The 16,991-nt window shown below is 27.7% G+C and overlaps 2 protein-coding genes across 2 annotated transcripts; one reads left to right on the forward strand and one right to left on the reverse strand.

Moving 5' to 3' along the window:
• The first annotated feature begins 5,288 nt into the window (after positions 1-5,288).
• On the forward strand, positions 5,289-14,022 carry LOC105251168 (proto-oncogene tyrosine-protein kinase ROS-like). Its single transcript, XM_025406441.1, has 9 exons — positions 5,289-5,495; positions 6,975-7,068; positions 7,209-7,544; positions 7,753-8,058; positions 8,275-9,737; positions 12,026-12,142; positions 12,458-12,675; positions 12,976-13,446; positions 13,675-14,022. The coding sequence occupies exons 1-9, from the start codon at positions 5,345-5,347 to the stop codon at positions 14,020-14,022; spliced, it is 3,504 nt and encodes a 1,167-aa protein (XP_025262226.1). The 5' UTR covers positions 5,289-5,344.
• Positions 14,023-14,731: 709 nt separating this feature from the next.
• On the reverse strand, positions 14,732-16,666 carry LOC112637206. Its single transcript, XM_025406423.1, has 5 exons — positions 16,519-16,666; positions 15,780-15,911; positions 15,439-15,677; positions 15,029-15,188; positions 14,732-14,866 (listed from the first exon to the last, which is right to left on the reverse strand). Exons 3-5 carry the CDS (start codon positions 15,643-15,645, stop codon positions 14,751-14,753), a joined length of 483 nt encoding a protein of 160 aa, XP_025262208.1. The 5' UTR covers positions 15,646-15,677; positions 15,780-15,911; positions 16,519-16,666; the 3' UTR covers positions 14,732-14,750.
• Between the last annotated feature and the right edge of the window lie 325 nt (positions 16,667-16,991).

Consider the following 16,991-nt stretch of genomic DNA (forward strand, 5'->3'; position numbering starts at 1 on the left):
GGATCGGGTAATACCAAAACGACCATTCTTCGTTACCGGAATGGATTTTGCCGGACCGATCACAACATTAATAAATAAAGGCCGTGTAGAAAGACGAACAAGTCATACATCTCGTTATTTGTATGCTTCACGACTAAGGCGATTCATCTTGAGGCTGTCAGTGATTTGAGTTCAGCTTCTTTTATAGCCGCGCTTAGGCGTTTCACGGGACGTCGAGGTTATCCTCAACGCATCTATTGCGATAATGCGACGAATTTCGTCGAATCAAAGAATGAGATTTGCGAGATGTATGATTTGATTGAGAAGGAGGAGCGGGAATTGAACGACAATTTTTGTATCCCAAATAGAATTGAATGGAAATTTATACCACCGGCGTCTCCTCATATGGGAGGTCTATGGGAGCAGGCGTGAAATCATGTAAATTTCACATAAAGCGAGTTATAGGAGAGAATTTATTAACATTTGAGGAATTAAACACAATTCTAGTTCAAATCGAGGCGTGCTTAAACTCACGCCCGATTTGTTAATTACCTTCAACAGCCGCGGACTTGCAACCGCTTACACCAGGACATTTTTTAATTGGTGGTCCAATGACCGCTCTCCCCAACATTAACATAACCGAACTATCTACAAATCGCCTCGATCGCTGGCAGACCGTTCAAAAAATCACCCAATTATTTTGGAAAAGATGGAGTAAGGAATATCTAACATCTCTGCAAGGTAGAATTAAATGGACTCGCGAACAAATTAATTTAAGCATTAACGACATTGTAATAATACAGGACAATAACGCGCCACCACTGAAGTGGAGGCTAGGACGAGTATCGAATTACATAAAGGAACAGATGATAAGGTGCGAGTCGTTACGTTACAGACAGCGAAGGGAACATGTAAAAGAGCTATAAACAAATTGTGCAAACTTCCGCTCTCTGATGTGTTATTTAATCATAAGGATGAGGATTAATTGTTATTAATGGTAGGCGGGATGTTGACTGTATTGTAGAATTAGGGAACGAGCGAGAGATAGCGCGCGGTAATCATATGCTAGCCTCTCGTTCACCGCCTACAAGGTGGGTGAAACTCGCGAAATTCTCTAAGAGAAGACCGAATATCAGGCAGTATGTGTCGATACACCTCTCAAAGCACACCATTTTCATTAGTCGTTACCGAGCATAGTGTATAATAATTTATCATATTAATTTTATATTATATGGAACTGCGTGTAAAATCTATAGTAAATTCAGTTAAACTTATTATCGTTCATTTATTTGTGACACGAATATCTCAAGACATATAATTAATTATTGGAGAAAGGGCGATGTTTCGTTCTAGGTATTGCCCTCCATCGTAGTACTCAATAAATTATATCTAATAAAATCAGCGTTTTATCACTCGCAAAATTAAACAAAAAACATATTTAATATTTCTAATAGCTACAGTTTTAAAGGATATTTTTTATATTTAATTTTTTTTATTATTTCTAAGAAAAAATAAAAAAAATTAAATTTTTATTTATCCTTTTATTATTTTCAAAGAAAAATATAAAAACTTAAAAGCATTTAATGTAAAAGATAGATCTATTTGGACACATACAGATCTGATAATTATATCCCCCTTCGTATGCAGATAGAGAATGGTTTAAATCAAATAAGGAAGTTCTCTATCATTTTATGTGATTTTTAAAATAATTAATGAAAAATTAATTAACAAAAAACCGATGCGAAAATAGATGCGCAATGAAAAAAAATATTCCAAAAAATGTTACGGAATTTCTAAACAATACATTATTAAATTTAATTATTAATTGAGTATTGATTGATTGATTATTAATCCCAATGTTTAATCGTATATTATTCCAGTTCTGTCCAAAACTCTACCTGTAGATCAGACGTGATATGGTTATTATCAGACACTACATATATACATTATACTGACCTTGACAGTTTGCCCTTTTCACTTTTTAAGGTATAATTATGCAATGTAAATTGTACATTTTACATTTAAATCAATATATCATACATAAATGTAAAGTTCATCGAAACATTATCGAAGAATCGTGAATTTAATTAGATCAAAGTAAATACAATAGTACAATTGCAATATTATTGTACATTTTTATTACATTGTAATATTATTTTATTTATATATTTATTAATATTATTGTAATATTATTACGTTCTAAGTGTGTTCGTTATTTGGATGAAAGATGCAATTTTTGTTCAAAACTGGCGTGAAAAATGAACAATATAAAATATAAATTTATATCTTACATATATTTTTTTATATATACTAGAACATTACAAAACGCCACGCCATTAAATTTTTTTGCTATGTAATATAATATAAGAAAATACACGGAAAAAAAACCAACTAAAAATTTTGATAGCTCAGCAAATCTACATCCGAGATACATGGACAACTAGTCTTCTATGTTACAGTAACCAAGTTTCAAAGCTCTATAAAATAATGATTATAACTGAGAGTAAGATAACATAGCATATAGCAAAGATGACTTTTTAATTAATTCAATCCAAAATATGGTTTAAATTTCAAATAATGTATATTTGTCGAAGTAACATAGATTTTTGCTGCTTTATTACAATTGATATATTAACAATCCTTATTATAGCAAAGGATTAATTGTTGTATCAATATAATATAAAAAAACTTGAAACAATAATATTTATTAAAAATTTTAATTTATTTCTATTTTTTTTAATATGAGAAATAAAGAAAATATAATAAATATTTCCCTAACAATACATATATATATATATATATATATATATATATATATATATATATATATCGTGACCGGATATATTTCGAATGCAAAGATTGAACGATAAATAAATCCTAAAAGATCGTTTCTTGATAGAGAGCTAATTAACCTAATCGATCATCCGTCTTCGTTAATAACTACCGTATCTAAACCGCGTATATTTAATTGTATTAGTGCCGCCTCGTAACTTCGATCAAATATAAAGCGTTGGCGGAATCGTCGGAACAAACAGTTGAGAGAAGGGTTAATCTGTAACAGAATCCATTATTGGCGGTCATTATTCCCCGATTCCCGAAATCGCACAGGGTCCCATCCCGAGTAAAAGAGATTCGATTCTCTTATCGAAAAGGGACCAAGCGTAACAGCCTAGGACATTCACAGAATTAAAGGGATCATTCTGATTATTAACCTGTGCTAGGCCCCTGACAGTGCGCTCGACCCGATTCGTACGCACGCCTGCAAAGTGTGTCACCGGATAAGTAGGTTGCGTCCTTCCAAATGGGCCTTTCAAGGATTTGGACGTAACACTATTTTGTAAATTTATAAATGTTAACACACAATTGTAATTTTCTTTCTAAGCTTTTTTATATTTTGTTTTAGAGCTTTTTCCTTCATTTCAAATTGTACATATGTACATATATCATTGCTGTGGAGGGAATAAATTTTTATAAATTTATAAAATATTTGAAAATACGTCTATTTTTATGCATGAATTTAAACAGAGACCATTATATAAATACTTGTTTAATTATTCTTAGTTATTCTTAACACAGAATTATTCTTTTTATTCTTAGCAGAATGTTTCTTTAATAATATAAAAATATTTTTAAAATAAAAATGTTGTATATCATTTAATATATGAATGGACTGAATAGGAAAAAAGGAGACCGGAGCATTACAAAATTATTTTCAATCACATTTCACGTAATTAAAGTGTTTATCACTTTTTTGGAAAAAGTAATTGATTTATAGCGAGAGGAAGAGAGAATTTGATTGGATGCACTAATTCGCATTGGAGCATATAAAAATTGTCGTATAAAAAATTACAATAGTATAATTAAAATAATAAAGTAATTAATTTTATACGTTTTTTATATTATATTATATATTATATTAAGTATATTATGTTAAGTAATAAAATTAATATTAAGTAAAGTTATACATATTATATACGTATTATGTTAAAAGTTATTCATTATTAAGTTATTATGTATAAAGTTATTCAATGCAAATAATAATACATTATACAATTATTTTATTTATTTTATTTATTTATTGCTATTGGATATTTGTATTTATTTATAAAATATTAGATTTATATTAAAAATTATATTTATACTAGAACTACGAGATTTATACTAAGAACACTACGTATTGATTTAAACTGCATCATATGAATGTCATAGAAAACGTATAAATTACTTTTTTAAGTCAATTATTACTTTTCTTATAATCAGAATATTTTTTTATATAGTAAACGTGCCTCTTATGCCAAAGAGAAGATACTCAGAAATAAATTAATATAAAAAGTTTATATTATAATAAAATTCATTAAACAATTATATATACATATAATTATTTTTATTTATACATAGAACTATTTTTGTACATAGAACTATTTTTATACATATATAACTTTTTTGTCAAACAATTTGTAAAGATTTTAATTCTTTTTGAAATAACGCGAGTATCTCCGCAGAGAAAAATAAATTACAACGGAATGCAGCTAATAAAACGTCATGGCAACACATGATCAGATTGATCACGTGTTGCCATGACGTTTTATTAGTTGTATTCCGTTGTAATTTATTTTTCTCTGATCATTCGAAGTCAGTTACTATTCTGATCGTTAGCCAAACACACTACCGCGTATCGTCTGATTCAAACTGCATCATATGAATATCAAAAAAAATTGTGTACAAACAGTGGATTTTGAAAAGCATACATAGTAACACAATTGTATATAGTATAACACAATCGTCCGAACGAATTGCTATAATTACATATTTAATAAGACCAAAGATATAGAAATATTTAAGTGAATTCGATTACACGCTGCGTGTGCTTGAATATGGCTAAAAATGTTATAAGATCTATCATTCTATAACTTCTTTGATCGTTTGTAATTTGATTGTGGTTTTTTTACCGACATTTTTCTACTATAATATTAATGAAAAAGGAAAGCTGATAATCATTATATTCCTTTATTCGCGATACAATTCAGTGAATATATACCATTTTGTATTGTTATTTGTTCTCTTAAAAAAATAGAAATTATGTACTTACTAAAGAATTCTCTAATTTAATTTTAAAATATATACTGTGATCGTGAACATAAACAGAAATCTGAAAACATAATATTAAAAGCTAATAACTTGCAATTCGTTAAAACTGAGTCTTATGGAATTTACCGAAAATATATGTGTATATGTATATATATGTATATATATGTATATATATGAATTAATATCAATTAGATTAACACATCAGAATTAGTAAAGTAAGAAAAACTACAAATTGAAGATTCAACGGAAACCGATTAAGTGCAAACGTTTACGAAACATGCAAATTATGTTGCGAACAATTTTATGTGTTTTATTGAAAGGCTTATTGCTGACAAAGGCAATTATCACTTTTATACCGAAGGGTTGTACCCCTTCAAAGAGTCTCCAGGAAGATAGTGTTTCCAAGTATCCGGATTTTAATTTCGCAGGTAAAAGATGTTTTTCTCTTGATCAAGAAACAATTGAATGTTATTGCAGCTAGTAGTGTGACTAAAAATGAATGATAATAAATTATATATTTTATCTATATTCCTGTCCAGGAGGATATTTAATTATATGCACATATTCTTATCGAGGCATTATCGGTTTATACTATTGGTTTATATTTATTATTTCCCGGATTTGTTTGTTAAAAAAATAACGACAATCGAAAAAACTTGACAAGGTTATAAATAAAAGAATTTATATAATTCTATGACTAATATTTAATAACTGTAAAGAAACAATATTTTTAATCTTTTTATTCTTGGAGTACAAACATTAGTAATATCGGCAAATATCGGTTAAAAAGAAATATGAGTTACTACTGGAAGATATTTTTCCTTTTTTCGTGACAAAGAATCAAATCGTTAGACAACATTGTTTTAATAATTGCAAAGAGCTACACTTTCGCTTGTATTACTTGATAAAAACTGTTATGAATCCTTATTGACACTCGTTAACCTATTGATTGATTTTCTTTTTGACATGAGTTATGTTTGATTTACAAGAAGCCTTGAAAAAATAAATAAAAAAATAGATTTTATGATATGAATAAAACTACATTCAATTTATATCATTTAGGAATGATATACATCAAACCGATATTATTAAGCAAACAAAGAACAAATGGCAATTTTAATTTTATAATTTATATAATTTATCATTAAAAGCACCAAAAACAACCGTTTCAACGATATTCACTTAATTCTTTTCATATGTTATACTTTATGAAGGATATTTCAATGTCCGAAAAAAGTGATCATCATATACTAAATTTCAAATCTGACCGGAGTCTTTTTGATAATACTGTAAGAAATGAGCGAGAAGTCGATGAAGTTATGCTAGCAAATATTTCTATCATTCCTGAATCTATCGGTAAATTGCAAAAAAATGCATAAAACGTTAATAACAAAATTTATGATGCAAAAGTTTAAATATAATTTAAATTCAAGAGAGAGTGGAAATCAAATCTAAAAATATCTTTCAGTAATGAGAAGAATATAAATTCTAATTCGGTCCAAAAAAGAAATAGAAAAGCATAATATAAACATGACATTGTACATAAAAATTGTCATAATTTAAGGTAAAGTCAATTTTATTAATTTGCTACTCTGTTTTAAAGCAATGGCAATTATACTTCTAATTTCTTAAGCTGTAGAAATTTTTCGAAAAGTACTTTATTAAAAGTTATCTATTCGTTTTTGCCATGAATTAATGATTACTTTTTTAAATCTTAAATGATGCAAAAAATTCTTTTATTATGTTTTTAAAGGTCAAGGTGTTGTAATTTCCATATTTTGTAGTTTACATTTATTTTTCCTCTTTCTTTAATTTTCACATTAAATTGTTTTTTTTTCTGATTTACTGAGATAATCCTCTTAATCTTATATGTAATTAGGTTAATATGTACGATCTTAATTCTCTAGAAAGCAGTTTGAGCAAGCCAACATCTCTCAGAGCATTTGTACAATTCGACAGTCAATTCACAGAAAAAATTAACGACATTTTTGTGACATTGAGGTAAGGAATCTAAATTCTCAGTTTCTATTCTTTCATTTTTCTCTCTTTTTATTAAATTCAACGACATAAATATATCAAAATGTTAATTCTGTTATAATTTTGTTAAATATAAAAAAGCTAAAATTTTTATTTTTTTACAGATGGAACCAACCTAAATTACCCGATAAAATAATACAAGGGTACCAAGTGCAGTGTTCTTTCTTCGAAAACTTTAAAGAAACCTGCGACAATAAAAATATCACAACTACAAAATTGGAGCACACGGTGCACAATCTAACATCTAACATGACATATTATTTTCGAGTACGTGCTACTATTCGAGTACATACTAAAATTTATGTTGGTCCTTACACGGATTTAATCAATGTGTCGACTACACATGAAAATACAATACCTAAATTATTACTCACAACGAATCAAAGTATCCAAATATTCGACGTGGATTTAAATAGTACTAGTACTTTTGTTATGTCAGAGTACGTATACTAATAAAAAAAATAGTTATAATTATCATAAATTATTTTTAAGACTAACTATAAAATTAAAATTATTATTATTATGCACAAGTTTATTATTATCAACATTATAATAATGACCATAAAATTAGAAATCTCAACTGAAATTTTTTACTATACAATTATAGTTCCTTTTGTTAGATTAATAGAATATAGCTCCTTTTTTCAGATCAATAACGGCTATCGATTATTCCATACAAGAAAATAGAATTTATTGGTTAACACGAGCAGACCTAATGACTTGGAAGGTTAATGAAAATAATATCACAAAAATAGCTAGCTTTGATAGTAATCTATATCATCTCTGCATTGACTGGATAACAAGAAATCTATATTTTACACTTCGAGAGTCAGGCTACTCTTATATTGTAAAGTTCGACTTAACAATATGGGAAAATATGGGTATGATTAAATTTGATAAGATTTGGAAATCAGAATTTGATTATTACGGTATATATCTATTACCGTCTATGCGGTAAGTTTACTACCGTTTACCTAAAAAATAATTTTCCAGTAAAGATTTATGCAAATTTGTAATTTTTCTATAATTTTACATGGTTTTGTAATTAAGATCATAAAAAAATAATAAGTTATATAATTATAAAAATTTCAAATTTTTACTACATATAAGTTTCTGTTTTTTTTTTAAGATAATATTTTATAATGATTAAAATAATTATATACTTTTTAGAATTTTATATTTACTATCATACAATTTGATGAATAATGTATATGATATGATTCAATATGATCTTGATGGAAAAAATCAGCAAATTCTTCATATAAATTCATCCTTTTGCCTATTTAATCGTATGGATTATTATATTTATATGTTTGATTATATGAATAATAAGGAGCCGTTAATATACTGGATAAATACTGATCACGTAGTTGTGACAGACATTAACATTTCTATGTGCAATAATATTTTACACAAGAACAACATAAATGATATCACCGGATTCCAATCTATGGCGATTGACAAAACAAATATTTACATTTTAGCAAATAAATTAGTTTATGAAGCTCGCTATATATACTATATGTACGTTTTGAAAAAGAAGTATGCAAGTCTCAAGAGCGTAAATGCAACCGAATATGTTAAAGAGATAAAATTATTTGAAAATTTACGCCTTTATGGAATGCGCGCTTTTGATAAATCTTTACAACCATATCCTCCAATGAGATGCCTGACACCTGACAAAAATGTTTATAATTTTAAGAATGTGACTGTCACGACATCAAACAGGATCATTGTAAATCTTCCAAAACCGATTGTAAAGAGTGGATGCAAAAAGTATAATTTACCAACTACTATATATACTATCTTCGTAAGCTGTTTAAACAATAATCTCAACAAGTCTGAGAAATTCAATGTACAGACGTACAAGCGATATTACGAAATTCAGAACTTAATACCATTTACAGAGTACAAGTTGAAGTTTACTTTAAGCAATTTTTACTTTGATCAATTATCAATAAATCCATTCGAATCGAAAGTGATACCAATAAAAACTAATTCGAGCAAACTTAATGCACCAGAAAACATAAGTGTTCTAGGTTTGACGCCTACTATAGCAGTAGTTCATTGGATGCCACTCAAGAAAGTGTACTGCGCGGCCGTGACCTACGAAGTGCATTGGGAGTCTGTTACATTAGTGAACGGCACACAACAAAAGGCACACAACAAACAATTTATCAATATGCCGAAACGTATGGCAGATGGAAGATTTTTCACAAAGATTAACTTGTCGCTTTCAGTAGAAGATTACTTAATATACATGCGTGTATATCCAAGTAATTTCAGCAATTTCTACAACGAGAGTTTAAGCGAGTTCAATCAAATATACTCAGAACCAAATAACATTACTTTGAGTGAGGCCAACATAAATAGCATGAACATTTCATGGATTTCAAACATTAATCTGATGGTTTTTCCTACACTAGAGTACAAAGTCATTGTAACAGAAAAATGGCAAACAATGAATTATACTAAAATGAATTATAACAAAGAAATAATATATCATGTCGAAAATTTACAATCAGAAACTTTATACAAGTTTCGCTTGATATTGAGATACCCCGAATATGAGGAAAATTTTATATGGCCGGCTGATGAAAGATTTATTTTTTCAACACGTGGTACCAATCGTGGTAAGCAAGTGAAAATATCCATACAGCACAATAAGATTGCGGACATATTGAAGAATAATTTCATTAAAACATTGCAATATTGCAAATCGATTGCAAAACTCTGCTGAGTTATTATTATAAGATTGTGACAACGTTAAGATGTTTGCTTTTTGTAATATTGCAATGAAATATATATTATAGCAACATTACAGTGGAATATATTTAAAAGAATGCAATGTTATTTGCAACCATTTAATAATATTACGTATAAAATATTTTTGTTTCTGACAAAAATAAAAATTAAGTTAAAAAGTTTGATATAAATAAAAGTTTCCAACGATTTCGTACTTAATGTTATATATATAGGGTAGACCATTTTAATCAATATACGCGAATATCTCAGAAACACTGGATTAAATCGAAAAATGTTTCAGACAAAAGTTGTATGGCTTGAAGAGGGACATGAGATGGCCATTAGTTTGCCATTAGAATGCCATTAGTTTGAAAAAACATAATTATTTTTGAGAAAAAATATGTAATTATTAATTGCAAATTACATATTTTTTCTCCGAAGCAATTATGTTGTGTTTTCTTTACATCAATCGATTTCTCACATTATATTGTGTATAAGTGTAAAGTGTATAAGTGTATAAGTCACATTATATTGTGTTAAGGTAAAATAATCGAAAAATGAATATTTTACTAGATATTTTATAGTTTATGTAAAATTAAGATATTATTTTAAGCCTCATAACTCGAAAAGTACTAAATGAAAAAATACTTTACTCTAGTGTTTTGGAAAGCTCTTGAGGCAAGCTATAAAAATATGCAAAAGTATAGGGTAAGTAGTAGGGTATCCCATTTAAAAAGTTGGAAATGACCTTTATGTGATCTTCAGGTGACTCTTTAAGGTCAAATTAATGGCACCATCTTATGTCCCCTTCAAAGCCATACAACTTTTGTTTGAAACATTTTTCGATTTTATGCAATGTTTTTAAGATATTCGCGTGTATTGATTAAAATGATCTACCTTACACACACACACACACACACACACACGCACACACACGCACACACACACGCACGCACGCACGCACGCACGCACGCACGCACGCACACGCACACGCACACGCACACGCACACGCACACGCACATGCACACGCACGCGCGTGTATATATATATATATGTATATGAGTATATACATATATATATATATATATTTTTTTTAAATTACACTAAAAGAATAGATAATATTTTATCTAATATTATAATTTTTTATTTTCATTTTTCGATGCATTTTTATCTATATTTCACATACAAGTATATGTAACTGTATTTTTTAAATTTTTCAAATAAAATTATAATTAGTTATAAATGTATAATTAATTCCAATTAATGTTTATATATTTGTATTCCATTATAACAGTATATAGAACATTTAAAGTAAAAAAACTTTTACTTATACAAATCATTTTTTTTTATTTTAAATGTTCTATATACTGTTATAATGGGATACAAATATATACACATCAATTGGAATTAATTATACATTTATAACTAATTATAATTTTATTTGAAAAATTAAAAAAATACAGTTACATATACTTGTATGTGAAATATAGATAAAAATGCATTGAAAAATGAAAATAAAAAATTATGTTAGATAAAATATTACCTATCCTATTAGTGTAATTTAAAAAATATATCTTTAAAAAAGTATAACAACACTGTGAGTCAAGTGTGTGTGTATTTTCGAAAAAAAACGTAATATATATCTAAAAAAATAGAATTCTCAAATATTATAAATATATCGATATTTCAGCTTTTCATGGCTACCATTTTGAATCTGTCATTATGAATTTAAATTTTAATAGTAAATTTACAATCAACACATTCAAGAATCTATAAAATTGTTTCATATCAAACATATCTTTTTTCGAAAGCCGGAGGTGCGAAAAAGTTGAAGAGTGTTATAGTTTTCTTAAAATGTTTCTAAAATATAAATATATCATATGGCTAATGTCTAATTCATATTTTGTTGATTTATATTTTTACAATGTTTCCGCAATGTGGCATTGCAATTTGTAATTTTGCAACATTGTTGCAAAGCTGTAATATTTTGTGGTGTATGGATGTTATAATATGCTTATTTTTTTATATATGAACAGACTTACAAAATTTAAAAAATTAATTTATTAATTTATTATTAATTTATTATTAATTGATTTATAATAACGTTATTAGTAGAAATAAATTTTTAAATAAAACGCACACACGAAAATATTAAAATTATATTTTTGCATAATAGATGATATTTCGAATACTCCTGGAATAACAGAAACAAAATATTATAAATATTATCTACCATTGATGTTAAGTTTTATCGTTATAGTTACTATAATCTGCGTCTACTGCTTTTATTGTTGTAAGTATTGTATATTTCACTTAGATATCGACCTGAATTGTAGATTATACATCTAATATAATATCATATATCTAATATAATAATATATCTAATATAGATATAATATCTAAAAATTTCCTAATAATATATTTAATATAGAAATTTCCTAATAATATATCTAATATAGATATAATATCTAAAAATTTCCTGAAAATAATAATTTACTTATATAACTAAACGAATAAATTTACTAAAAAACACCGTAAATTTTATAACACATATTATTACATAATTAAATACACAATTATTACATAATTAAATCGAATTTTATAACAGTGTATCGTCAACGCAGAGGTCATAATGAACAATTTTTGTCTTCAACAATGAACGATACAGAATTGGCGATTCTACATGAAGTACCTTGCCGAAACATTCAATTTAATATGATTTACAGTACTATGTTACATTATAACCCAGATAAATGTGGGGTAACTGGAGTCGCACGTAAACAAATTACATTTACAAAACTTCTTGGTAGCGGCGCATTCGGAAAGGTAAAAATTAATTTTCTCAAGCCATGTGTTTCAAATTAATTTATGGATCAACAAAACAGAGATGTATTTTCTAATAAAGTTATAAATTACATGAATTTTTATAATAGATTTTAAGTAATGTAAAATTTAGATAAGACGACAAACATGACACTTTATTATATATTTTTCGTTGAATTATATATATAATATTATAATATGAAGTAAAATATAATATGAAGTAAAATATAACGTTACTTGACATTAAACTATATACATTTTCTAATGAAGTACACATGTAAATTTGTGTGAAATATTTCGCAGGTGTTTCAAGGAAATGTAAAGAACTTAGAAAAATCGGGCACAGAAATACCCGTTGCAATAAAAATGATTCGGAAAGACGCTTCTTCCCATGAAAAAAAGAAATTTTTAAAGGAAGCCGAGCTTATGAATCAATTTCGACACAAACATATATTAAGATTGTTGGCCGTTTGTTTAGAAGGGGATTCTCCGTTACTAGTGTTGGAATTGATGAAAACTGATCTGTTAAAATATTTGAGAGATTGTCGAAATTTGCAAGCATCAGATTCGCCTGCTCTGCGTTTGCAGGATTTGCTCGCTATGTGCGAAGATGTTGCGCGAGGTTGTTGCTACTTGGAAGAGTTACGTTTTGTACACAGAGATCTAGCGTGTCGCAATTGTTTAGTATCTTCGAGAAATCGCGAGAATCGTGTCATAAAAATTGGAGATTTTGGACTGGCTAGAGATATCTACAAGGATGATTATTATCGCGTGGTAAATACAATTATTAAAAAAAATTAATGATTAAAAAATGAATTCTTTTGAATATACTTTCAATTTTTTATCATAATAGTATCGTGCATTGTTTCTTGAAGTAATATAGAAAGTAAATAGTTTTTATTTATATAAAGCAAGAGACATGAACGTTTTTGAGTTTGAACATATTCTAAAAAGAAACAACTTGAATCAGAAAATTAAATTTTTGTTAAAATCATGTTTTAGAAAGGAGAAGGTTTGTTTCCTATTCGCTGGATGGCACCCGAATCTTTGATGATGGGATTATTTACTTCTCAAAGCGATGTTTGGTCATTTGGGGTACTAATGTGGGAAATTACATCGTTGGGTGAGCAACCTTATATTGCCAAGACTGACGAAGGAGTGATAAATTATGTACGTGCTGGAGGCAAGTTGTCGATGACTCTTAACTGTCCGCCAACGTTGTACCAATTGATGATGCGTTGCTGGAGTACAGCGGATGCCAGACCAAATTTTAAACATTGTCTGAAAAATATTATAGCATTAAGAGAGAACATGGAAGATGCCTTACTGAGTCCAGTCGATATTATTTAGCCGATATAATTAAAATAATGTTTATCTTTTTTTACGAACGATTCAATAAATCTTAATAAATTCGTAAGAAAAATATTTATAGAATATTTCTAAATTAATTGTTATTTTCAGATTTAATCTTAAATATTAGATTTATTAATGAAGATAAAAGACATTTTTCAATCTTGCCTTTCGAAAATTTTGATTATTAAAAAATATCATTTTTTATCCCACATAACACATGTATGTCCTTCGGGCATCCATAGGACGTCTCGTTCGGCATGCTCTGACGTCCTGATGACGTACCAAAGATGTCCCGAGGACGTCTAGCAAACGTCTTTTGGACGTACAATGTACCGCCTTTAGATGTCCAATGGACATTGTTAAAACGTCTGGACAGTACGTAAAATGTACTTTTTATGGACATTGTTTGGATATATATTGTGCACTGCGCGATTAAGAATTTGTTTAGTAAAAAATAATATTTGTCACAGTAAAAGTAGTGTTAATATTCTCAAATAATGCTTGTACAAGAACATAAATAATACTACTTTTAAGTAGAATATCATTTTTTACTAAACAAGTTTTGAATCATGCATAAATATATTGTCAAAAAAAACAGGAATTATTTTACAAGCAGTTTTTATTATTAGTTACTTGAATTAAGAAATTATATTTCAAAAATATAATTCACTGATGATATATTTGTCAGATAAACAAATACATTAAAGCAATGTATTAAAATCTATTCAGTCATTAATATTTCGGTTTTTTGGAATGCGATCATTTGCTCGCCTGAACCAATCGATAATTTTTGTTTCAATGTCTCGATCGTCATAATTTTTGTAGCGCAGTTTTATAACAGCTGTAAATAGAAAATCACATATTGAAAATACATAATAATTACTCTTCTTACATTTAAGTATAAATATTTTTTAAACAAAAATATTAATAGTGAAAATAATAACTGAAATTAATAACAATAACGAGAAAAATCAAGCCATAGAAAAATATTTATGTAATTTACCAAATATTGTACGCGCCACTATAGTGCCTTCCAGCCTCTTATTCTGTTTTCGCCCAAGCCACGAAACTCTAACCGCTAATTCGTTGGAAAACAGCTTTGACAGGATGCGTCGAATGAACTCGCTCGGGTCTCGTCCCCCACGCTTAAATAGCATTTTTTCCTTACATAAAAAAATAAACAAAGGTTGATATGAAAGGTTGATATTTGCTTACTGAAATTATAATTTGAAATAATTGCTTTAAAAAATTATTAATATATAATTGTATTATAAATTATAATTGTTTATAACAATTTAATTTTTTTTAAACAATTATTTAGAACTATAACTTGTATTTGCTCTATGAAAATAGAAATAAACTGTCACAATGATAATTAACATCTATTAACTGAAATATGCTGCATATACTTACAAGTTGTCTATTAGCAACTTCATTTGAATGCAGTAAATTTTCTAAATCACAGAAATGTTGCCAGTTTTGCAGTGGGAACACTGGTAGAATATTGTCATCTGGCGGTTTCTCATTTTGTTTCATAGGGATGACTTCTTGTTTGTCAGACAAGTTAAGAGATAAATTAGTAATCATTTCCGCTATTCTACGCAATTCAAATTTCATCATTGTCAGATCACGAACTACTTGTTTCTCGAATTCTATTTAAAAAATTATAATTATAAAATATACATATAACTTTGAAATAAAAATATTTATATATAAAAAATATGATCACGTAAGTCAGAACAGTAACATAATACCTGACTGTCCAGTATATTGGGATTTTTTTTCATTTTCATACGTTTCAATTCCTTTAGTAAGTTGAACATCCAATTTCTTAATTTGAACTTGATCCTCTAAATTGCACTGAGGTAAAGTTTCATATAAACTAACTAAAAATCATAATAATTTACTAATTTTTATCAGAATATTAAAAAGTTGAGATATTTTACAGTTAAAATTTGCATATTTAACATCTATGGCAAGCCTTTCATGAAAAAAAAGCTACTTTCATCATCCAAATAAAAAATCTCATCTCTCCTCTTTGCCCGAAATAGTGACTTGTACCTTTATCAAATAAATTTGAACTAATAATTAAATGTTCGCTTTAATCCAGGTAAGTTTCTTGGAAAGTACCGTAAATAAAAAAATTGTTTTAATTTATCGTAATATCAATACTATATTTTATTTAATGTAAGTTTTAAAAGTAGTATGGTTACTCTAATTCCTGTTTGAAGATATATTTAAATATCAGATTGAAATTCAAAACCAAGTTATTATGTCTATGTTATTATGTTGCGCGATGATAAGCCAGATAAAATTTGTTTCATTACTCCATACTCGTTTTTCCATACTCGTTTCAGAAATAAAGAGACATTTTAATAATAAAAGAGCTTAAAAATAAGAAAATTATAGATTTTCACCGAAACTTTTTAGATTAGATATTCCACTATGTGTAATAAAGCTATTAAAAATGTAAAATAGTAAAAAAAAAATTACCTTTCTTATATTGATTCTGATTCTTGTAGGTAGGCAACGACAATGAACGTATGCCACTTTTTGTTGGTTGCGGAGCAGAAACTTTGTTTAAAATTCGCTGTGATTTTTTTTGAAGTTTTTGTGGTATCGGCAGAATGACCGTATCCTTTCATAGTAGAGAAATCATTTTCTTCGCTCTTAGATAAATTTGAGCTACTCGACGATTTTTGATTGCTGTTGCAAATATTTTTTTTGCGATTTTTGGCGACATACATTTTTTGATTTCATGCTGTCTTCCTGGGAATCTGATGATTCTGTAAAATATTTTTTATTTTTTTTATGTTGTCGTTTACTGACAACTTCTTCCTCGCCTTCACTAGGAAAATCCGAGGTTAATTCGGCTAATCGTAAATTTCGCCGAGCTGTTTCATAATCATCTAAAATAATATCATATTTTTATTTTATTTTTATTTGATTGAATCATATTTGTGCAA

This window comes from Camponotus floridanus, unplaced genomic scaffold, assembly GCF_003227725.1.
Source record: "Camponotus floridanus strain SB8 unplaced genomic scaffold, Cflo_v7.5 scaffold142, whole genome shotgun sequence".
In the NCBI taxonomy this organism is placed as follows: Eukaryota; Metazoa; Arthropoda; class Insecta; order Hymenoptera; family Formicidae; genus Camponotus; species Camponotus floridanus.